The sequence below is a fragment of the Vanellus vanellus genome (assembly GCF_965231255.1).
Source record: "Vanellus vanellus genome assembly, chromosome: 1".
Lineage (NCBI taxonomy): Eukaryota > Metazoa > Chordata > Aves > Charadriiformes > Charadriidae > Vanellus > Vanellus vanellus.
Window position 1 is genome coordinate 4977559 of NC_138905.1, and position 23794 is coordinate 5001352.

At 47.9% G+C, this 23794-nt stretch overlaps 1 protein-coding gene across 1 annotated transcript in view; it reads left to right on the top strand.

Moving 5' to 3' along the window:
* Positions 1-23603: 23603 nt before the first annotated feature.
* The window catches only part of LOC309681315 (store-operated calcium entry regulator STIMATE-like), a gene marked incomplete at its 5' end in the record, with an annotated part of 37933 nt that continues 37742 nt past the window's right edge, over positions 23604-23794 (top strand). Inside the window, 1 exon segment of the mRNA XM_082495162.1 lies at positions 23604-23712. Coding sequence (XP_082351288.1) covers positions 23604-23712 — 109 coding nt within the window.

The window sequence follows — 23794 nt, forward strand, 5'->3', positions numbered from 1 at the left end:
GGGAAATGCCAATGTATAATTGTTGTAATTTATAGTGAGCATTGTGGAAAATCAGGAAACCGAAGCATCTGGGGCTTTATTCTTATAAAATGACTTGTGTCCAACCCAGCGGTAGGTTGGGACTGGTGAGCTATACCCACGGAGAGATCCCAATCTCACCAATCTGATAGCACAGGGCAGAGAATCCACTTTCTTCCTCTGCTGACTCACAGCAGAAGCCGAGGTAAGGAAGAAATTTGATTTCCCTCACAACAAGCTTTAAAATGGGCGTGATTTTCAGCTCAAATTTTCAGAAAAATTGGTCCCACAAATGGGACCTCACCTCCTGGGAGAACAGGCTCCGAAGGCATTTCTCCAGCTGTTTCAGAACACTCTGCTACAGCAAAAAGACAGAAAACGCAGCGCGTAAAGTCATTCAAAGGCGTTTGCACAGCAAAGGCAGAATTTTCAAAGGAGCCAGAACAAACTCAGACCCAGTGGGAGGGGGGGCAACCTTTCCTTTGGACTGCCTGGAACCCCCCCCCCACCCCGTGTGTGCTCAGAAAGGTGTCCCTTGCGAGGGCAAACCACGCACCTACAGAACAATTTCCGAAAAAAGATTAGCTCCAGCGCCTGCACGCTGGAGGCATAGAAAGATGACTTTCCCACGTGAGTGGTCACAGCCCAACGAGCCCATCAGTCATTAGGCCATTCTGCCTCCCCATTTTTCATCTCACCTGGTAGTTCTAATGCTAATCTGCTTAAATGCATCTTTATAGCTGGTAGCCGGAGGCTAGTTGAGTTAAGAAACCTTTACAGTTGTACAGTCGTTTACAGGGCTGCTTTAAGACATGGCATATATTATGTATGAAGCTTTATAACAGTCATCTGTATCAGAGCTGATGGAGAACATGAAAGCAATACAGCAGCGCTCCTTCCTACAGCACTTTGTTACAGGTGACAAGAGACGGGAGAGCGAAAGACTGAGTAAAAACAGTAGCAGGAAATTATTTGCCTAAAGGGCTCCTAAAGAATGTAATGATAAATAAGACTTTTAAAGTTACTGTGAAACAAAGGGCCGCTTTAATTAAAAAGAAATCTGATCCCGTAAAATGTTTAAGGTTGTATTCATCTGTCTGAATTAGGATATATCAAGATAACTGCGTCTGAAGTATTAATGTCCTTTGTAATTGGCTGAAAAAATTACTGTGGGGACCTGCATAGGAAACTCGTATCCCTCCAGGGTAGAGAGCAAACGTTGCATCTGTGCTTGAGACTTCCGATCTCCCACGTGTGAGTATTCACCCCGGTCATGCCCTGTCTCAGTGCAAGGAAAGTTGGCTCCCAGGACCAAAGCAGTCTGTGAGACCCCTCGGTCTGGACCTTCAGGCGAAAAAAATCCCAAAGCCAACCCAAAGCCAAGAAGAAATCCTGCTCCCACGGACTCCAATAGGGAGCAGAGATTCCCCGTAGGATCACCACTCACGTGACAAAATTATGCATCTACTTAGGAGTTTTGCTGCACTGACTGCATCTACACGGCTTTGAACCTCTTTAATTCAGACCTTAAATGAGTGCTGTAAGTGGGAAGGGTTTTCCTCCCAGAAGACAAACTAGAGTCCGCAAAACTACCTTAAATTCACTGTCGCTGTAGTCCTTCCCAATGCATTCAGAAATCCAAATCAACCTCACTCCTATCCCAAAACAGAGCTATCAACTCCCATCTCTGTTTTTCAAGGCTTATTATAAAGAGCAAGTCTTGCTTCTCATGGAATTTAAACAGTTTCGCTTTCATGCCAAAGTGGAGCACAAAAGTTGAGTTTCACTCTTAGCGGTTTCAACCTTTTCCTTTCTGGAGAGCTCAAGAGACAGCTCCTGTGAATAAAACCACTTCCCAGCACTAAACGCTTCTCCTTTACATCCACAGAGCCCCTGGGCCACTTTCCCAAGAAATGCATTTGTGTTCTCGCTCCTTACCATGGCGGTCTACCTCCAGGTAAAGCAAACTTGTACAAAGGCATTATAAGAAGTTCATGAGAAAGATACATGGTGTAATGAGACTAAATGAAAATACACATGATGAAAGCTTGGAGGAAAAGCATTCTCTCCTAGGAGTGTTATCGCATTAGCGGCACACGCTGGTTACGAAGAGCTAATGTCCACTTTAAGTGGTATCAAGAGCTGGAGCAATTGAAAGATAATAAGAAAATGAGTAATGAATCAATTTTATTGTGCGCCGTTGAGCAGTCCTCACTGGAAGAATGTGCGTTGATACTGCCCAATAAAAGGGATGGATGAGAACTGACAGCAGCAGGGACAAGCACCCCCACGCTTTTTGCAGAAATAAATGATTTTTGGAATGATTTTTGCCTTAGCCAATGGGATCCTGATGAAAAAACAGGATGTTTTCTCAAGGAGTTCAGTATAGACACAGCAAGTGAATGGCACGCTCTGTATTTACAGAGAGAGAAAATACCAGCTTGATTGGAGAGACAAACTCACTTTGCACCTTTTTGAAGGCGGTTGTGCTGGCTTCCCCTGGAAAGGTGCTGCTTGTGCCACTCAGATCTCCCTTTGGGACTCGTCGCTGCTGCCACATCGTCCTTTTTCGTGCACTACATCCCTGAGCCACCACTGTCATCTGTTAGGTTTGGTGCAGGTTCCCAACTCGTGTTTGCATCCGTGCTGCACCCTGATGTAGACACACCTCTCCAGAAACCGTAAAGCTGCTGTAACATGTTCCCTATTGGAAACAGAGTAAAATAAGCCCACACGGGCATTTCTTCCTGCTACAGCAAGACTGGTTCCTGTAACCAAGCTAGCTTGGGTCTCTTCACTCTAGGCTGAACGGTGGAGATATATTTGGCAACTGTTGTCTTCTGAATTGACACTCTGTAATGTAAAGACTCCCTGATTGTTTAGGACCATTCCACACACAACCTTGTATCCGAAATTCACCACTGCAGCCTCCCACTAGTATATAATTGCCTGATCTAGGCTGCCCAGGTGGCCATTATGGGTAAACAGGCACCTCCAGAGTAGGATCCCAAGCACTTCTAGATGTTTGTCCCACACAGGAGAAATTACATGCTGGAGGTAAGTATGTCTTTGCCTGCAAGAGCTGTCTAGACAAGTTTAAGCTAGATGCCCAGCTTCTCCTGGCTAACTCTCAGTAAGAGTCCCCCAGTGTCCTTGCAGTGCCTATATGGTGGAGTTTTGTCTTGGGGTGGACTCAAGCCCACCATCCCCATGCTGTAATCTGTTGTGGTTTATCTGTGAGCCCAAGGTTGCCAAAAGGGTTGGGTCAGGGGAAGAAAAGCTAACACTATTTCAGTTCCATCCTAATGAACGAGTTCCTCTTCTTCCTGTTCATTATGTTTCAGTTCTTTCATCCCTGTTTAATTCTTCATCAAAGCATAATTTTATGTCTGATTTCAAGAATTTGAGTCAGTTCTGAATCTCACTGACCAATATTTTTTCTTCCCTGTCTTAATTTGTGAACATCTGTGATGGCAAGCAGATGTCTTCTGGCCTTTGGAAATCCCCGGGCATTCGGGCATTTGGGTTTCAGTTGTAACATCCAGAAGTGAAGAGGCAGAAGGACAAGAACATATGTCCTACTTCAGCATTAAGCTAACAGGTTGCCTGCTACAACAGCAGCCTTTTATTAGGGCAAGGGCGAAAGCAGAAGAAACAGTGGAAGCAGAAGTAGAAACACCATTTAGGGTGGGTCTGAAATAAGCATTGAATTAAAAAATAAATCCTTATTGAATGGTATATAATAACACACCTACTCCTCCCAGTCGGAGAGGCAAAATCTCAGTTTTGGGACCACACACTGGAGCTAAGCCAAAAGCTACGATCTCAGCAGAGGTCACGTGGGAACAGATGGCAAAAGTCACTAGGCACAGATCTCCTTGCAAAACATCAGGTTTCCAGCCTGTAGAGTTACTATTCTGGTGTAATGAGTAAAATTTAGGTCAGGTGAAGCCTAGTTTTCAGCTGCATGTGTCACAGGAAGACTGTTTTAAAACTTCACGTCTTCATTGACGCAACACCATTAGAAAAACTTTTAAAGAACGGACCTGGTCTCAGACGCATACGGTGACTCGGGATTTGTAAATCACTCTGACAAACGTCAATTTTCTATCACTTTTTTTTTATAAAAAGAACTTCTTGCTATGTTATGCTATGAAAAGCATATTCAGGCTTTTCCTTCTGAACCCACTATGGGAAAAACCACCTTGTGAATGCTACTTGCATAGTTTATGAAAAAACCTTTGGGCATCTTTCCATGGGTGTGCATGTGCATGCTCACCTAATTTCGTTCCTGAATGAACCACTCTGGCAATAAACCCTGATTTACCTACAGACACTTTTCAGCTTCCAAGAGCCATATGTCAAATCGGTCCCTAAATAGAATAACCTTTATTCAGCTTCCCCAGGGAGCAAACACTGCATCAGAAAATCAATGTCTATTTGTCACCAATTGGCAGAGCCCAGAAGCGCTTGAGGGGGAGCTGTGAGCGTGGGTACAGAACCTCTTACCTATGGCGTTGTCTTCAAGCAAAGGTCCCTGGTGGCTTAGATAGGACATTAAGAAGACAATACTACATCTTCCTTGTCCAAACAGCAAGCAAATAAATAAATAAAAGAAATTCCCATTACAAACATTGTGTCACATTGTAAAATAAGTCTTTCCATTCTGTTAGACAGAGGCGTCATTTTTGTCCTTCTTTCGCAATGAAGGGAGACACGACCCTCTGCCTCAGGGTTTTACCCAGCCTTTCTAGCCTTGGGCAATTCAGTTTCTCCTGGAAGCCATGTTGTGCTGGTTTGAGTGAGACAGGAATAATTTCTCTTCTAATGCTTGGGAAACTACACTTTTAGAAGCCTCTAGTGCCTGAATTTGTGAAAAAGTTTACTTTATAGCCAGTTCTGGTGTGTGGGTTTCAAGGTCTTAGTGTTTTCAAGCTCGCCAGGTACAGGGATGAGGAGGAGCGAGAGCCGGGCACTTGACCCAAGCTGGCCAACAGGGTCATTTCATACCATGAACATCACATTCAGTATAAATTAGAAAGTTTGCTGCAAAGTGCTCTCTCACCCTTGATGACTGCAATCCTGAGAACTTCTGCCCCAGTGCTGGACCCCTGACCCCTTCCCTTCCTCCCGAAGCTGTAGCGCTCGCAGTGTCCCACATCTGCTGTCCACTGCTGGGAGTGCACAGCTTCCTACAGATAGAAGTACAAACCTCGTATATTTTGTATTGGTATCTGGATCAATATTTGTCCTTTAGTGTTATTACTGTTAATGATCTAGTCTTATTCTATTAAATGTTTACACCTCAACCCTTGGGCTTCCTTGTTTTTTCCCGATTCCCCTTCCTAATTGGGGAGGGGTCATCAGGTGATAGAATAACAGTCTAAACGACAATAGATTGTGGATTTCTCAAACCATAACACAAGTACAGCTCCAGCTACACGGACCGAAGTTCTCTCCAAAGCATAGAGGAGGCCACCACCCTTACCCTGAAAGCATTGCTGTTTCCCACACTGCGAGAGATCATGGCCATCTAATATTAGGCACCTCATTGTAGCAGAGAATGAAAAGCTGCTGAAGGAAGAGGAAGCAGATGAGATGCACAGATATATGAGCTAGAGCAACAATACAAGCTGAAGTTGCAGAGCGGTTTAAGTCTTGCTTTTCAGAGGGTGGGAAGGGGGGTCTGCAATGCAACCAGATAGGCAGCTGCTGGAAAGGGACAGATTGGGATTTCTCGCCAAAGACAAAGCAGGGCAAAGGCTGTGGTTCTTCTCAACTAAATGCAGCTGTTTAGGAGTAAGGCGTGGAGGGAGATCGATCACTGAGCAATTCATCTCACTGTTTCAGACAGCAGTATTAAGAAGAGATGAATCTTCTTTAGAGAACTCTGTTTCCCTCTGAGGGGTTTTGGAGGGAGCTCAGACAGCTAACTTGGACTAATGATGTAACTTTGGACAGCTAAAATTGACTGAGACGAATCCCACCCCACCGATAGTGGGGGTCTGAGTGAGAGAAGAGTACTTAATAGTCTTGGACATAAAAAAAAAAAAAAAACAAAAAAAAAAACCCAAAAAAACCCAGACTGGTGCTGCAGCCTCCTTAGGGGCAACAAGTGAGTGAGCTGAGCTTATAACCATCATCCTTCTTTGTTACAACTGCCACCACCTTAGCTCTCCCTTTTCTTAATTGTATTTTTTCAGCTTTGCTTTGTCACCAAATTTTTCAGCAGAATTAACATTTTTTAATCATGATATATTCTTGGTGATAACACTCTTTTCACAGGGAAATTTGTCTTCCTTTAGCTATTTCTATACTTCGAGATTAACTTTCTCTATGTAGATGTTATCTACATCCCTCCAGGGATGTCCTTATGTTGTTTTGACTCCCTCAAAGAGAATTAAGGGAGGATTCAACTGATCAAATGCAGCTACCCAAGGATTATGTCTGTAATTTAAGGCTGGCATCCAGACTGCCTCGGTAGTCAGTGGAGAGAGATGGCACTTCAGCTCACAACTGCCCCAGGGGAGATGGACTGCATGGTGAGAGAGCTCCTTCCTCCCCTTGGAAGTCTAAACTGGTTGTCCACAGGTAAGGTTAGGTGAGGTGGATCCTGCCTCTGATATCTGTGCATTGTTGATCCAAATATGGGTATCCTATTACCTGCAGGACTTCCACTTCTCTTGCTTCCTCATCTCCTCAGCGGTGTCAGTTTTTGGTCTTAAGCTACTGTTGTGTTGTTTTCCATCCAAAACTCGTGGTCTTCCCTGGCTGTGTTCTCCAGCCTAGCAAATTCTGATCGTTTTTTCTAAGTTTAAATCAAAGTATTTTCATAAGCTCCTTCTGGAGTGCCTGTTTTTTTGGAGAGCCCATTCTCCTTCATGGCTAAGTCCCAAGTGAGGGATTCCAGAATTCCTCTGAAACTGCACCTTTAACTCAGTAAACACAGTTTCCTCACACATTTCTCAAACCTTCTCCCTGGTTCAGTATTCACTGATACGTGTGACACCTTTCCAAATACTTCATTCCTTGCAGAAGTGCCAAACCCTGCAGCACAGTTGGAAATTCAGACCCAGCATCTGAAAGAGCCGCTTCCTTTCAAAATCTTGAGCAGCAAGATGAAATGTGACCCAGCTGTGCTCCCTGGAGAAAATCCTTAGATTTTCTGAGTGACCATGCCATGCTGACTGCAACCACCAAGGCTTTGCAGGCCAATCCCACTCACACTAGGATTTCTCATCGGTCTCCCTGCCCGGCGGTGATGGCTCTGGGACCTACCTCACCTCCAGCCACCACGAACATGTTACAGTCTGCAGATGAGGCACCTTGTCTATGACACCGACCCAGGCTCTCCCTAAGGGCAGAGGGGTGATGAATTGCTGACCAAAGAGACCTCCCATTGACTGGAGGAAGCCCAAGTGAGTAGCTTGGTTGAGAAAAGGATTAGTTTGGATTAGATTCAACTTTTAAATGGACAAAAATAGGTAGGTCACCATGAGTGTCTTGCCCACTGCTGTGCAACAGTGCACAGAAGTAAATACAGCCCTAACTTTAATCAAGACTCTGTTTATTTTTTCAACTTATACAGCCTGAACCATTGACTAAGGTTCAAGTTAGCCGCAGATGTACCTTCTGCCCTTGCCTTGCCGATGAGGGAACAAGCTCGGTCCTGTTTGTTCTGGGAAACCTTTGCAGGAAAGGTCCTCGCAGACACTGTTAAAAAAAAAAAAAAAAAACAAAAAACCAACAAAACAACCAAATATCATACATAATAAAAGAAATCAAAGCCTTAAAACATAATGAAATCTGCAACTAACTCTGGAAAGTATTTGAGGCAGTTAAGGAAAGCAAGAGCAGGACTGCCCAGGGAGGTTGCGGAGTCTCCCACTCTGGAGACATTCCAAACCCGCCTGGACGCTGTCCTGTGCAACTGCTGTAGGTGCCCCTGCTCTGGCGGGGGGTGGGACTGGGGGAGCTCCAGAGGTCCCTTCCAACGCTGACCATTCTCTGATTCTGTGACTGTAGGGTGGGATGGATTTGTATGATCATCCATAGTGGCCACTGTCCTGCTCCTTCACATATTTTTCTCTTCTCCTGCTAAAGATGGAAATACAATAAAAAAAACTGACTCCTCTGGGATACAGCTTCTCTGGACAGCTGCCAGGCATTTCGGATGGCTTTGCATCCACACACTGCAGAGCTCAGGAATCAGAGAAAGAAATACTGCCTGATCTGCAAGCCGTGCTCAGCTGGCCGAGCACCGGGGCTCTCCTTTAAACAGCTTCAAGGATCCTTTCATCCACTCCAGATGCTGAATTCAGTCGTAGGATGAGGAGACACAATTTGAGAAAGCCCAGAAAGCCAACGTTGACTGCATGTCTACATGTCAATTACCTTAAGCTGTTAAAAAGCCACATACCCAATGCCCTGCAGTCACAGCCTCCCCTCCAGAACTGAAGGAGACAGTGAGCTCCGCACACGTACATACTTATGCTATAATATTTCTGCGCTAAGAGAAGTTGTATGTTGACTATTTGTGGCATAGATCCAGTGTTTGGGAACTAAAATGTCAAAACACATCTTCAGTAAATGGACTTGTTCAACTGAGATGGTTTTGTATTAGATCTCATCTAAGGGTGTGATTTACAGATCTGATCTAACGCCTCCTGGAGCCAGGAAAAAGATTCCCCTTGAATTCAAAAAAACACAGGACTAATCTAAGTAACCTCGTCACTGTGTTCATTGCTTTGGAAACCCCCTGGATATCATAGTGAATGGAAAATAATAACACTAAAGTAGTTATTTTAAATAAAGTGCATTTTTTAGAGCAACTTGCTTCACTTCCCACCATCGGATTTCAGGTTACCTGTCACAAGGGAAATGATAAATCCCCTCCTTGATATTTCCTCTATGCCTTTTGTTTCTTGCTTAAACAGAGGAGGCCATTAAGCAGGGATTGAACCCAAAATCGAGATCCCAGCACTCAGTCCTCCAGGAAGAACTGGCTCGGGTTTATCAGTTCTTCTGCCTTTTACAACATTTGCCTTCTACAGCACAAAACCCAATGTTTGCATGTTGGATGATGTGCTGGGCTGGGACTCACACTGTCCGGTTTCCAGGGTAGGATCCTAAGAAAAATAACACACGTCTCATTGTTTTTATTCCTCTCTCCCATTTAATTTCCAGTATGATCATTACGGACTCTCTTGTGATTCTCGTAAGGCTACCAAGGACTTGGCAGTTTCCACACTTTATTTTTATCCTGAAGAAAGCGTGTGCATGTTTCTCATTAGAGACCAGCTGGGAGAGTAACAAACAACGTTTTTAAGACAGTTGATGTTTTTCAGCAATACCTGGGAAGAAGCACTGTAGGTTAGCACAGGGGCTGATTTTACAGGGGTTTCCAGGCTGAAGTCAGGCTTCTTCCTGAATCCTAAGAAGGCTTATTTGCTGCAATATTTGCTGCATCATTTCTAATCCCAACACCATTAACACCCCTTTTCCTGCACACCCAAGTGTTTTTCTGGAAGGAAACATCCCCATTAATCCAACAAGTGAAACTTAGCCAGAGGATCAAGCCCTCTTCTGAAAGCATTTTTGTACCTGCGAGGTTATATCATGCTCCTGACCTGTAGTTCTGCAGCTGAGATTGCCCTGTAAATGTGAAACAGATTCCTCGAGCAGGTTATTAGCTTAAAGTTAGGTAGGGTTTGCTGTTTTGGAAACATCCCAGGAGAGATAACTGAGGTCTCTTTCAGGACGACTGTCTGCAGCCTGAATCGAAATAATATCTCTACTGCAGCTGTAAAAAATGCATCAAAGGAAGGCGAAACGATGCCTTAGCTATAACATTTATAAAACATCAAGGATGGTTTGTGAGGGAACCTGTGATTTTCAAGTGCTAATGGAAGAAAGGCTTGGGAGCGGTGAATATTCACCAGGAATTGGCAAATTAGCATTTTATTTCATGACTCTCGATGAGCAATAGAACTCAGGGGGAAATAATCAAGGTCCTCTCTGGTTCATGCTACATGAATTTTGTGAATATTTAACGTTTCACCAGTTGGGTAGGTGTCCATTTCCTAACTGATCTTTTCTCATAAATAGTTACCCAGGCAGTCAGATTCCCGCATCCAGCAAAAGATCTGCAAGGACTCATCCAAACCCACGACCGCGCAGAGAAAAAGGCTTCCTCTTCCGTGGGGAAACCTCAGGTCTGCCAGAGACAGAGAAGAGCTGTAAAGAACAAAACCGTATTTGATTTGATTTTTTTCTCTTTGCCCCCCCCCCCCCCCTTTTTTTTTTCCCGAGGAGAAGCCTGATCCCCTCAAAGTGGAAAGGTGTGAGACAGACGGACAGGCAAGTGCTGCTGCCTCAACGCACCCCTTGCCTGAAATAAGTCCAGGTTGGGTCTGTCCTCAGAGGGGGGTGACAAGATAGCGGTGTAACCACACATCTCAGTGACCACCAGAGATTACTGACACACTGAAATACCATCAGTAGTGTCTCCAAGCAGGATTAGGAGTCAGATCTCCATGAGCATAGGATTAGGACACTACCCATCTGTCCAATACATAACAATGGGCCACAGGGAGAGGCTGGAGGTACAGGCTGGCTAAAAAAAGCATGGCAGCCCAGAAAATGCAGTTCGTGGAGAACTTAGACCAACTCATCCATCCTCCCACCCCAAGCAGAAATTACCTAGCTATGCCTGAGAGAAGACTATCTAAAAAGACGGATGTTCTTAAAACCTTCCAGTGGCAGAATTTCTCCTTCTGCCCCCAACAACTTACTGCACCTCTTAACTAGCCTTATATCTGAAAAAGGTGGCCAGATGCCAACCTAATTCCACTTTGTTGCAGTTCAGATCTAGGGTGTTCTGCCCAGACTACAGTGGCCATAAATTCAAATATCATCTCAAGCTTGAAGGAACTTCTATCCGACCATCCCGTTCTTACAGAATATGGACCCCAGCCATGAATCTGAGTGTGGCATGCTCCCAGAGTTCAGGCCCATGCCAGGTTTGGCATGTACAGGGACCAATTGTAATATAATTTTTGTTTTATTGTTTGAGAAGAAAGTTTAATTTCCAAGAAAGAAATTGATCTGAAAAGCAAATGTTGAGCTTTTCAAGCAGTTCTATTCTTATCCAAATAGTCAAAAACCTAGAGATCATCTTACCACCACAAACACGACATTGCAGGTCTAAAATTCTGCTGTGGTGACTGTCCCACATGCGCTTGCACAGCACCCATGATGAACCTCTGATCTCAGATGGAGTTTCCTGGCATTGCAGTATGAAAAATAATAATTAAATGTCCTACAAAATTCAAAGCACTTAGGAAATCTAGAGCTGCCTCCGGGTGTGCTTAGGTGGGTGCTTGTACTTCAGGTAGACACTCCATTTGGCTGTCTCCTGGCATCTGTTAGGACAGAGGTCTACAGGACACCTCCATTTCAGTGGCACAGTTGATTTAAGAACCTCTTGCCCCAGCTCTGCGGTTCCCCACCCTCATCAGTTGGCCCAGCTTAAACTTTTTAGGAGTTTCCCTATACACAAGACCAGCAGAGTGGTCTGAGTGAAAGGTGGACCAAATCATGTTGGTAATTACTTGCAGGGCTGCTGCCCCTTCTGGGCGAGCTCCAAGCTACCGCGCTACAGAATAAGTTAAGGCCATGCAAACCATCAGCTCTGGTGGTTCAAATAAGCTCATCCCACTCGCTACTGTGATGGACTAATTGTGATCCATGGGCTATGAGGTGTCCTCAAAATGTGAAGAATTGAAAGAATTGTAGTTGTCCCCCAGGTTACCCAGAGGAAGAGGAAAATGCAGAATGATTTGTTGACTGGCCCACAGTCATGTACAAGTACCGCAGCAAAGCCAGCCACTGAAACTGGAGTTTCAGACCACTTTCTTAATCATTAAGTCATCCTTCTATTAAGCTGGAGTCCTACCAGTTGTACCTGAGCGAGCTGGGCTCTGCACTCCAGGGGACCAGTGTTAAAGAATTTCACCAGACTGTGGGTACCTCTAGGTTTGCTTTATTAGCAACTCAGAGTTGGGCCATCACCTCAGTGAGTGGCAAGTGGCTAAGGAGATACATCTTCTATATATATGATTCTACACAACATTACATAATAGATATTTCTGTCTGGCAAGCTCTTAGTGTTTCTTTAGAGTCTCCCAGTTCTTCACGCTTCAGTAGTTCCAAAAGTTCATTAATTTTCAGCTGACTCTTACCGTTTCATTCCAGCGCCTCTTCTGAAGTTGTAGCTCAGTGGTGCGGATTCTGGTCACCACAGCCTCTTATCTTCTTTAAACAGTATCCATCAAAGTCCATCTATAGACTTCTCAGAAAAACTCAAGATGTTCCACTAACTTATGCTTACTCTCTGCCTCTTCTATATGTCTAAACTTTATAAATTGCTTAATGTGGGTTAATCACTCATTTCCCACCTATTATTATGTTTTACATTTGCTATTCTTTTGATTCAGCTTGACTGGGTTTCAGGCCAGCCACGGTCAGGACCATACAAGAGATAAATGAGCAGCACTTGCATAATCCTCAGAGTATTGTCTTTAAGCACCTGCATTCTATTAATCAACCTTATACAATTACATCTATTCTTCAACCATTCTATGATTATTCTCAGAATATATATAAAAAAATCTAACAAGGTCTAAGTTACTTAAATCACTTAAAAGCTTATATCTTTTACAATTGCTCATTTCTTTTACAACCAGCAAGGTAGAAAGGTGATTTCTCAGCTGTTGTGAGCTCTGTGCAGGACTGAGGATTGGGTCCGGCCTCCAATTCCCAGCACCAGTAAAAATGATCTCCTCTACAATCAATGAAGTCTGTAGCTGCTGAGACGGTGTAGGACCATCATCTCTGTAGGGATGTAGGGTGACAATATGGCCTTGTGAGGGTCAACCCTGATGTCAGACCATCATCCCCGTAGGGATGGTGGGACCTGTAGGAGTTTCCTTTGTGGTGGTGTAGGACCTTTCACTTTTGCCTCCTGCCATAGGGATGACCACGCAGAGTAAACGGGGTGCGCTGAGAGAGCTGATTTGCACAGCTGAAGTGTTCTGGATGAGGGGAGGGAAAAAGGGAGTCTGAGACCTGACTCTTTCTGCGTATCAACACAGCTTGGCACCGACCTGAAAGCCACAGCCGCCTGCCCCTCTCGCTGACACGGCCGGGGCTGAGCTGGGCAAACAACGTTTGAGCGCCTCAGCTCCAAGCCAAACACAGCACGCCAGCACTACCACGGGCCCTGTAAGGTGTGAAATTGTTCTCGTTCATTTGGAGCAAGCCACTGAACATCTCATAATAACACAGCTAAAGCGCTTATTGAAAATACAAAAGAATTATCCTGACAATAACTCCTTGGAGTATCCTGCAATACAAAGTCTTGGCTGATATAAAAATTGATGTTGGCCTCTTGCTTATGAATATAACCTAGAACTAACTGTTAAATGTGCCAGGCCTTGTAAAAATGGGTAATTCAGCAAGAATAAGGTCTATCTACTATTTAATCAGCAGGCATCATTGCGGCTGGCAGCATGAATAAAGTCTATTCCAGGAATCAGTTAAAGGGAGTTTTCTCAAGAGACCTTGTTTTCAGAAGCAATTTCTCCATCAGATGAGAAATAAAATCAGATGAATGATTTACATGAGTGTCATCCTGGAAAGGGCAGTTTCCTGTGCCACCTCCCCCCCCAGCTTACCACCGTAACCACCTGCAGACCCGCCATTGGCCCCTCTTCATCCCTACCATCACACTGGGGACCTTGGGGGTACTAAACACCTGAGTGTTTATGGGGCAAGTGAGTTGAAGAAAATGATGTTGCGCTGTTGTAAAAACTCAGCAGTCATGTTTTTGTGATGTTTTTCTGACACATGGGGCCATCGCTGAACTGCCTGCAGGTGGAGCAGACTTACTTCATCTGAGAGCTGACCAGAATGGGTCAGAGGAAGATCACAGAAACACAGAACCTCCTAGACTGGAAAAGACCTGTAAGATCATCTAGTCCAGCCATTAAAGATGTCCTTCAAGAGGCTATTTGTCTGCACTGGCTATGAAAGGAGCCAAGAGACATCACAGTAGAGAACACCTAAAGCCAGGTGAGGTGGATGCCACCCAAGAGTAGCTTGTACAGGGCAGAGACTGGCTTTTTCGTCCTGTGATTGTACCAGGACTGCTATAAGGGCATCCAAGGCCATGGCAACATTACAAAAAAGTAATAAACCTAAAAAAAACCACAACACTGGGGCTTTGGATGTGGAGAGGAATGCTGTTTCTTCCACTATTATTTCCTTCTCAGCTCGGTGCAAGGAGCAGCAAATGCAAATAAGCTGGAGCCCCTGCCCCGGTGCCGAGCATCCCGCCTGATCCCCAGCCAAGAGCTTCACAGAACTATGTGTCCTTGAAGCGAGGAAGCCTTGAAAAACGTGTCCTCCCCCCGGGGTCTGTTTTGAAATCAGAGCCCGGCCACAATGAGGGCTGCCGCGTGTAAGCTGGTACCCGCGCTGTGTGTCAGACATCCCAGGCAGCTGCGCATGGGAAGGGGGGACATGCAGACGCTTGTCACCATTGCAACGGGCTGGACAATTCTCAGTCCTCCAAGAGACCCTTTTGTCGAACAAAAAAAAAAAAAAAACCAAACAGCTGACTTGTCTTTTTAAACAAGGACAAGGGAAAAAGCATATTATCCTCAAGGAATACGGGCAGCCCTTTGAAATGGAAGAGGAGTACCAAAGGTTAGGAAGAAAATGAATGGGGTCTCAACACTCATGAGGTAAAATAGAGTAGGATTACTGAAAAAAAAAAAAAAAAAAAGCACTCGAATCTAGCTCAGCACAATGCACTTATTTTACATGTTTTCTGGCAACTATCACAGCTGATTTCTGTTATCTGATCTCTCCAGCCTGAAACACTTGCACGGATCCCTGCTGCTAAGTGCTGCTCGTACTGCTGCTGCTCTTCACTGATGCGTTGAGCCGACATGCCAGGCTCACACAGCACAGGAATGGGACAGAAAATGCCCTGGTATCCTACCTGTGACATCCTTGGTCAAGGCTGAGTGTTAATGAGTAACAAGATGTCCTTTTCTGCCCTGACTCCAGTGGTGATAGGGTCTACCACTGCTACAACTCTAGTGAATGGAAAAGCCCTCCTTGATCCCAAAGTGAACATCTGATTGTCTAAGTCACGGTCTCCTCATCCAGAAAAGATGCATAAATCGTAGAATCATTGAATGGTTTAGGTTGGAAAGGACCTTGAAGATCATCTAGTTCCAACCCCCCTGCCATGGGCAGGGACACCTCCCACTAGACCAGGTTGCTCAAAGCCCCATCCAACCTGGCCTTGAACACCTCCAGGGATGGAGCATCTACAACTTCTCTGGGCAACCTGTTCCAGTGTCTCACCACCCTCAGAGTGAAAAATATCTTCCTGATATCTAAAGTATATATGGCTTATATATATAAATGGCTCATAACAGTGCTGTCCTTTTGAGAAACCAATAGCTGTGAAGAACAACTCTTTCTAATAACTTCCTCTGTACTGGAACAGTTTTGCCACAAACCCTATTCCTCCACTGACACCTATTATCTCTGCAGGGTTGTTTTTTTTTTTTTTTGGCGGGGGGGGTGGGAATTATTCTGTTTCCTTTCTAATTCCTGTTCTCTCAAATGCTTGTCATTCTTAATACCTTCCTCCAGACTCGAGCATGTACCCACCCTCATGCCATAGCAAAACTGAGCCAAACCCAGGCACTGAAGGCAATGGAGCAACTACCCCAAGTTTTCCATAAAACACTCCCGATGACTTCCCAGAATGGGATGTGCTTTCCTTCCAACACCTTTTTTGTTATTGACTCACATTTTATCTGCAGGCCATTTACTTCTCCTGATCCTCTTTCCAGCCAGGTATGCCACTTGCTGCCTCCTTCCCTCCCTATCACCCATTGCATTTCATTCTGCCGACTTCGGACCACCACTAACAAGATCATTTCTAATTCTCAGCCTAACCTCCCAAATGTTTGCAGACTCTTCTAGACTGATATCCTTGATCATTGCCAAATCCAAGGTGGGATTTACTTTACTAACTTTAGATGCCTACCTCGGAGCCATTGCACCTCTTACAATGCTGCAGCAAACAGCTTTTTGAGTGGTTGGGGGAGGTTGTCTGGAGGTGGTGCTCCTGCAGAGCTCATGAGAGCCTTATATATTTTAGTGGTGGACTTGACAGTGCTAGGTTAATGGTTGGACTCGATCTTAAAGGTCTTTTCCAGCTTAAAAGATTCTATGATTCTATATATTCCCTGCTTATTTATGAGAGAGCCACTGGGATGGCAAGAAAAACCTTCCCTAAGTCAAGATACGGCCAGTCGTCCTCTCAGAGTAGAAAATAAAACTGGCTTTGTATGATTTATTCTTGTCAAATCCACATTGGCTATTTTTTAATACCTTATTATCCTCTAGGTGCTTACAAATTGATTGTTTGATAATTGTTAATGGCATCTTCCTGGCTACTGGAATAAAGCTGGCTGGTCTCTGATTCCCCAGATGCTCATTCCCCTCCTTCTCAGAGACAGGCACAGCATTCGCCCTTCTCCAGTCCTCCGAAACGTCCTCACCACGTCCCCTGTGATAACCCCCAAGGAGCCAGGCTTTACTCTGCCCATTCCACAGCTACTCCTGCATAGGTTTCTTCAGGCCCTTGAATACATCAGACTTACCTCCTGTCATCTTTTAACCCTTTCTTGCCCTGCTCCATCTCTGTTCCCATTGTTTGAAATTAATTTCACTTGCTAATCCTTTTATGAAGGGTGAAAAAAAGAAGTTTTTTTCTGTGGTTTCCATTATATGTTTTTTCACTCTCTGAGAATTCACAGATTTACTGCCTCCTTCATTTTCCTCTCACTTACATGCACGTACAGAATTGCCTGGATTGGTTTTTGCATCCCTCGTTACTTTAACTGCTTTGGTGTCTTGGCTTTTCTGATTTTAAGCTAACACACATGGCCTCATATTTAAATTCTGTTTTCTTGGGTCTGCACTTTCTTTAATGACACCTTTATTAATTTTGAGTTCTTAGGAAATTTCTTGCATAACTTCTTACTTGGTTTGCTTTTTTTTACTTTGCTGTTTTGGCAAATATCATCAATATTTCTCATCAATATTGCTGTGAGCTCCTGAAAATCAATGGGTAGATTGAAGTAAATCAGCATAAACTGACCAATGCTCTGTGAGCCTCTCCAGACGTTTATCCAACCAAGGTTCAGGGAAAAGAGAAGGATCACAGCACTTACCATCTCTTTTCTGTCATCACACCACTCTTGCTGCTGAGGTTGTCTGGGAAGTCCCACCATCACGAGGGCCTTACCCTGAACAAATAAGGGGGCACATTTGCTCTCTGAAGCTTCCTGCTTGGAAAACAGCTTGGCATCAACTGAGGAGAAAATCCATAGCCCCAAAGTAAAATTTTCTTAAGGAAAATAAAGTCATAGAATCATAGAATGGTTTAGGCTGGAAGTGACCTTGAAGATCATCTAGTTCCAACCCCCCTGGCATGGGCAGGGACACCTCCCACTAGATCAGGTTGCTCAAAGCCCAGTCCAGCCTGGTCTTGAACACCTCCAGGGATGGGGCAGCCACAGCTTCTCTGGGCAACCTGGGCCAGTGTCTCACCACCCTCACAGTGAAAAATTTCTTCCTAATATCTAATCTAAATCTCCCCTCTTTTGAAACCATTCCCCCTCGTCCTATCGCTACATGCCCTTATAAAAAGTCCTTCCCCAGCTCTCCTGTAGGCCCCCTTTAGGGACTGGAAGGCTGCAACAAGGTCTGCCCGGAGCCTTCTCTTCTCCAGGCTGAACAGCCCCAATTCTCTCAGCCTCTCCTCATAGCAGAGGTGCTCCAGCCCTCGGATCATCTTCATGGCCCTCCTCTGGACCCACTCCAACAGGTCCATGTCTTTCCTATGTTGGGGGCTCCAGAGCTGGATGCGGTACTCCAGGTGGGGTCTCACCAGAGTAGAGTAGTGTTGGGCTGTGGCACCTGAGGCACCGCCTCCGGATTCGGGTTTAGCTGCTCTGACGGTCACAGCTCCCACCGTTCACAACCAGGCGGGGACACACTTTGGGAAGCATGCCCAGTATAAACTGGACCCAGTGCCTCCCTGTGCCTCTGCGGAGAGATAGAAAGCCCCAGGGGGGGCGAAAGCAGGGAGACAGCTGTGGGGCATTCACGTTGCCAAAATAATAGAGCAGAAATTGGCAGCCAGAGATCCCAGGCTCCACCTCGGCTCCGGCCCAGCCTGAAGGGCTTTTTGCACCAGTTCAGAAAACCCAAACATTTTGAAGTGCAAATCACACTTTTGATAAAGCAAAGCTGTGGTTTCAGGATGGAGTGTGGAGCAGCAATAGCTGCTAAATGGTGTCTGCCTCCTCCTGAAAGAAGGGGTGAGATTGGGGGGGGGGGGGGGTGTCTCTTTATTGCATTCCTTTACAGCAGGGTGTTCTCACACGTGTGAGGTACTGCGCTCTCTTGTAAATGTATCGGCACTTGGAAATAAGGCCTGAGACGACTTTGCGCTGCTGCATGCAGCAGCAGGGAAAATTCACCGTTAATTGGGCGAGCGAGAAAAGGGAGGAGGCAGCACTGGTTTGGAGAAAGCCTTAGGAAAACTTTCCCCTTGTGAAACATGTGCAATCCACCGATGCATCACCATCTCTTACAGATTATTTGCAGGTTATTCCTAGAAAATGAAATTTTGTTTATGAAATACCAATCTAGTTCAAACGTTTTTTTTTTTTTTTTTCCTGTGTTCACCTATTGCTGTGCCATACCTGGGCAAATAGAGTCTGAGGCGATTCCCGGGTGAAAAAATATCATCCAGCGACCCATTCTTGGAAATGGTTCTTTAGCAGCAGCCTAGGAAATTTGAGAAAATGTAAAAAGTTAGAGCCTGAGTAAATCTGTGTTAAGATACGTATTTGCTTAATAGATGCTTCCACATATAGTGTGTCCAACTGGTTTCTATGAGTACCAACTTTAATATTTGATTTAGAATTTAATATAGAGGCGACTGATTGCAAAACACAATCAGATTTACCAACTCAGGGGAATGAAGCTTTTTATGAAACTAACAATTACACATATAAAATCAGCTGAAAGTAAGTTAGCAAGATCAAACTTCCAGCTTGTTGACCGACCTTATGATTAAACCATGATTAAAGTCGGCGAGCTAAATGAACATCTATCAACCCAAAATTCAATTCACCCTTGAAAAAAGGAGTGACTATTTCTGATGGGGGTTATTTCAGCGACGGGGAGTCAGCACGTTGGTACCAGGGGATGTGTTGGCTCCGTGGAGGGGTTGAGGGAATTCAGCGCAGGCAGCGACGGGCAGCTGGAGGAGGAACCCGCTGCCCAAACTGCCTGGCACTAACAACCTCTCAAGGACAGGGGATTCCCAAGCCCGTGATAACACAATTCCCTCCTGTGTTGTAAACAGGACCTATTTGGGAAGCAGGCCAGCTCCCACGATTTTCTTGTCTCACAACATTTACCGCTGTTTTTAAGGCCATGGCTCAGAGTCATATGATATGATGAGATTTGCAGCCTCTTTGGCTTTGTAACTAAATGCAAGCTCCTACTTCTCAAAGCCAGGGAGGAAAACTCAGGCGCCTGACCTCAGTGCTCCCTAAAGGCAGCCTCAAATATACTGAAAAGAGAGAGAAAATGAAACGTACCCTCTGGGAGAAGGACGTAAAGGGGGATGGGACCAACAAAAAAAACAGGTTTGAGGCTGCAGTTTGAGATTCTGATCCCGTCAGCACACCCTGCAATGTCTCAGATCATCTTGCCATGGACAACAGGAATAGGAGCGTAGGATAATTCTGGTTAGAAAGCACCTGGGGAGGTGTCTGGTCCAACCTCCTACTGAAAGCAGGGCCAGCTCTGAGATCAGACCAGGATGCTCAAGGTTTAATCCAGTCTTGAAAACCTCCAAGGACAGAGTCTGTTCAGCCTCACTGGGCAGCCTGTGTCACTGCTGTCCTGGAGAAAAAGTTTTTCCTTACATCCAGCCAGATCCTCTTGTGTTTCCATTGATGCCCGTTGCTCCTTGTCCTCCCACCATGCACCACTGGGAAGCATCTGGCTCTGTCTTCCTAATGTCCTCCTCACATGGATGAGGAGGCTGCTATGGGCTGTTCCCAAAGCTGTCTCATCTCCAGCTCCCTCAGCCTCTCTAATCTGGGCAAGTGCTCCAGCCCTGAGCATCCTGGGAGACCCCAGACGAGGACCCCCAAACACCTCAGGGCTGACTCCATGCTTTCCCAGGACCACCAAATCCCTGGCTAGCACTACTCCCCTCCCAGCCCAGCATGCCCAAAGTCTTGCTGGGATAATCCATATCTTCACCCCACGCTTGACTCCCTGACCCTGCTGCCCACCCCCATGCCCATAGACCAGAAACCCCAAAACCTGCTGGGGCAATTTCATGCCCCCCCATTCTCACAAGCCCTGCTGGGATTTACTCTGTCTTCCTTCTATCCTTATTCATATTCTATTCTATTCTATTCTATTCTATGATACTTCTATGATTCCATTTCCCAGCCCAGTATCCCCAGCCCTCCTGGCAACCTTCCTACACTCCCCAGACTGGTACTCAAAGTCCCACCAGGACTCCTCCCCAGTCCAAAACCCCAAACCCTGCCTGCCCTCTCCAGCCTGGCAGCCCAAACCCCACTGGGACCTCCCCAGCCTGGAACCCCACTCCCTGTCAGAACTCCCCAGCCTGGCACCCTGAGCCTTGCTAGGACTCCCCCAGCCTGGCACCTCAAACACCTTCGGGACTCCCTCAGCCCATCATCCCAAACGTATGAGGACCCCCACCCACCCTCCCTAGCCCCACAACCCAAACCCCCCTGCCACACCCCCAGCCCAGCATCCCAAACCTTGCCAAGACCTCTCCAGCCAGGGCACCCCAAACCCCACCAGGACCTCCCCATTCTGGCACCCCAAAGACCTCTTGGAATTCCCCCAGCCCAGCATCCCAAACCCCAACAGGACCCCTACCCACCCTCCCCAGCACCCTTGTCCCCACCAGGTCTCCCCCAACCCGGCACCCCAAACCCCACCACAACTTCCCTAACCTGGCACCCCTGTCCCTGCTGGGACCCTCCATCCCCAGCCCCATCTCTACCTCCATCCTCATCCTTATCCCCATTCCCATCTCGCTACATCCCCACCTCCACCCCCACCTCTGTCCTCATCCCTATCCCCACCTCCACCTCCATCCCCACCCTGATCCCCACCTCCACCTCCACTCCCATCCCAATTCCACCTCCACCCCCATCCCCATCCCCACCTCCACCTCCATCCTCACTTCCACCTCCACCCCAGTCGCCATTCCCATCCCCATCTCTGTCCTCGTCTTCGTCCCCATCCCCACCTCCATCCCCTGCCTCCATCCCCATCCCAATCCCCATCCCCACCTCCATCCTCTGCCTCCATCCCCATCCCAATCCCCATCCCCACCTCCATCCTCTGCCTCCATCCCCACCTCCACCTCCATCCCCACTTCCACCTCCACCCCAGTCGCCATTCCCATCCCCACCTCTGTCCTCGTCTTCGTCCCCATCCCCACCTCCACCCCCACCTCCATCCCCATCCCAATCCCCATCCCCACCTCCATCCTCTGCCTCCATCCCCATCCCAATCCCCATCCCCACCTCCATCCTCTGCCTCCATCCCCATCCCAATCCCCATCCCCACCTCCATCCTCTGCCTCCATCCCCACCTCCACCTCCATCCCCACTTCCACCTCCACCCCAGTCGCCATTCCCATCCCCACCTCTGTCCTCGTCTTCATCCCCATCCCCACCTCCATCCCCTGCCTCCATCCCCATCCCAATCCCCATCCCCACCTCCATCCTCTGCCTCCATCCCCATCCCAATCCCCATCCCCACCTCCATCCTCTGCCTCCATCCCCACCTCCACCTCCATCCCCACTTCCACCTCCACCCCAGTCGCCATTCCCATCCCCACCTCTGTCCTCGTCTTCGTCCCCATCCCCACCTCCACCCCCACCTCCATCCCCATCCCAATCCCCATCCCCACCTCCATCCTCTGCCTCCATCCCCATCCCAATCCCCATCCCCACCTCCATCCTCTGCCTCCATCCCCATCCCAATCCCCATCCCCACCTCCATCCTCTGCCTCCATCCCCACCTCCACCTCCATCCCCACTTCCACCTCCACCCCAGTCGCCATTCCCATCCCCACCTCTGTCCTCGTCTTCATCCCCATCCCCACCTCCATCCCCTGCCTCCATCCCCATCCCAATCCCCATCCCCACCTCCATCCTCTGCCTCCATCCCCATCCCAATCCCCATCCCCACCTCCATCCTCTGCCTCCATCCCCACCTCCACCTCCATCCCCACTTCCACCTCCACCCCAGTCGCCATTCCCATCCCCACCTCTGTCCTCGTCTTCGTCCCCATCCCCACCTCCACCCCCACCTCCATCCCCATCCCAATCCCCATCCCCACCTCCATCCTCTGCCTCCATCCCCATCCCAATCCCCATCCCCACCTCCATCCTCTGCCTCCATCCCCATCCCAATCCCCATCCCCACCTCCATCCTCTGCCTCCATCCCCACCTCCACCTCCATCCCCACTTCCACCTCCACCCCAGTCGCCATTCCCATCCCCACCTCTGTCCTCGTCTTCGTCCCCATCCCCACCTCCATCCCCTGCCTCCATCCCCATCCCAATCCCCATCCCCACCTCCATCCTCTGCCTCCATCCCCATCCCAATCCCCATCCCCACCTCCATCCTCTGCCTCCATCCCCACCTCCACCTCCATCCCCACTTCCACCTCCACCCCAGTCGCCATTCCCATCCCCACCTCTGTCCTCGTCTTCGTCCCCATCCCCACCTCCATCCCCACCTCTGTCCTCGTCTTCGTCCCCATCCCCACCTCCATCCCCTGCCTCCATCCCCATCCCAATCCCCATCCCCACCTCCATCCTCTGCCTCCATCCCCACCTCCACCTCCATCCCCACTTCCACCTCCACCCCAGTCGCCATTCCCATCCCCACCTCTGTCCTCGTCTTCGTCCCCATCCCCACCTCCATCCCCTGCCTCCATCCCCATCCCAGTCCCCATCCCCACCTCCATCCTCTGCCTCCATCCCCATCCCCACCTCCACCTCCATCCCCATCCCCATCCCCATCCCCATCCCCACTTCCACCTCCATCCCATTCCTATGTCCATCCCACCCCCACCTCCATCCTCACCCCCATCTCCATCCCCATCCCCACTTCCACCTCCGTCCCATTCCTATGTCCATCCCACCCCCACCTCCATCCTCACCCCCATCCCCATCCCGGCCGGTCCCTCCCCCTCCCCGCCCGCCCCCGCCCGTAGCCACCGCCCCGGGGGCCGGCCGGTGTGTGTGGCGGGGGGGAGTGTCGATTCGGGGCCGTCTTTGTGCGCGGCGGGGCCGCTCCGCTCCGCACCGCACCGCACCGCACCGCACCGCACCGCACCCGCCATGGCCGCCCCCCGCCCGGCGCACGGCTGCGGCAGCGGCGCGCTGCTGGGTCGCTTCGGCGTCTTGCTGCAGGCGCTGCTGGCTCTCTGCGCCTTCAGCACCCTCATGTGTGAGTACCGGGGGATGCTCGGGGGGGGGGGGGGGGGAAGAGGGGGGTGGCATCCCTCTGCACCCCCCCGGGGACCGCCGTT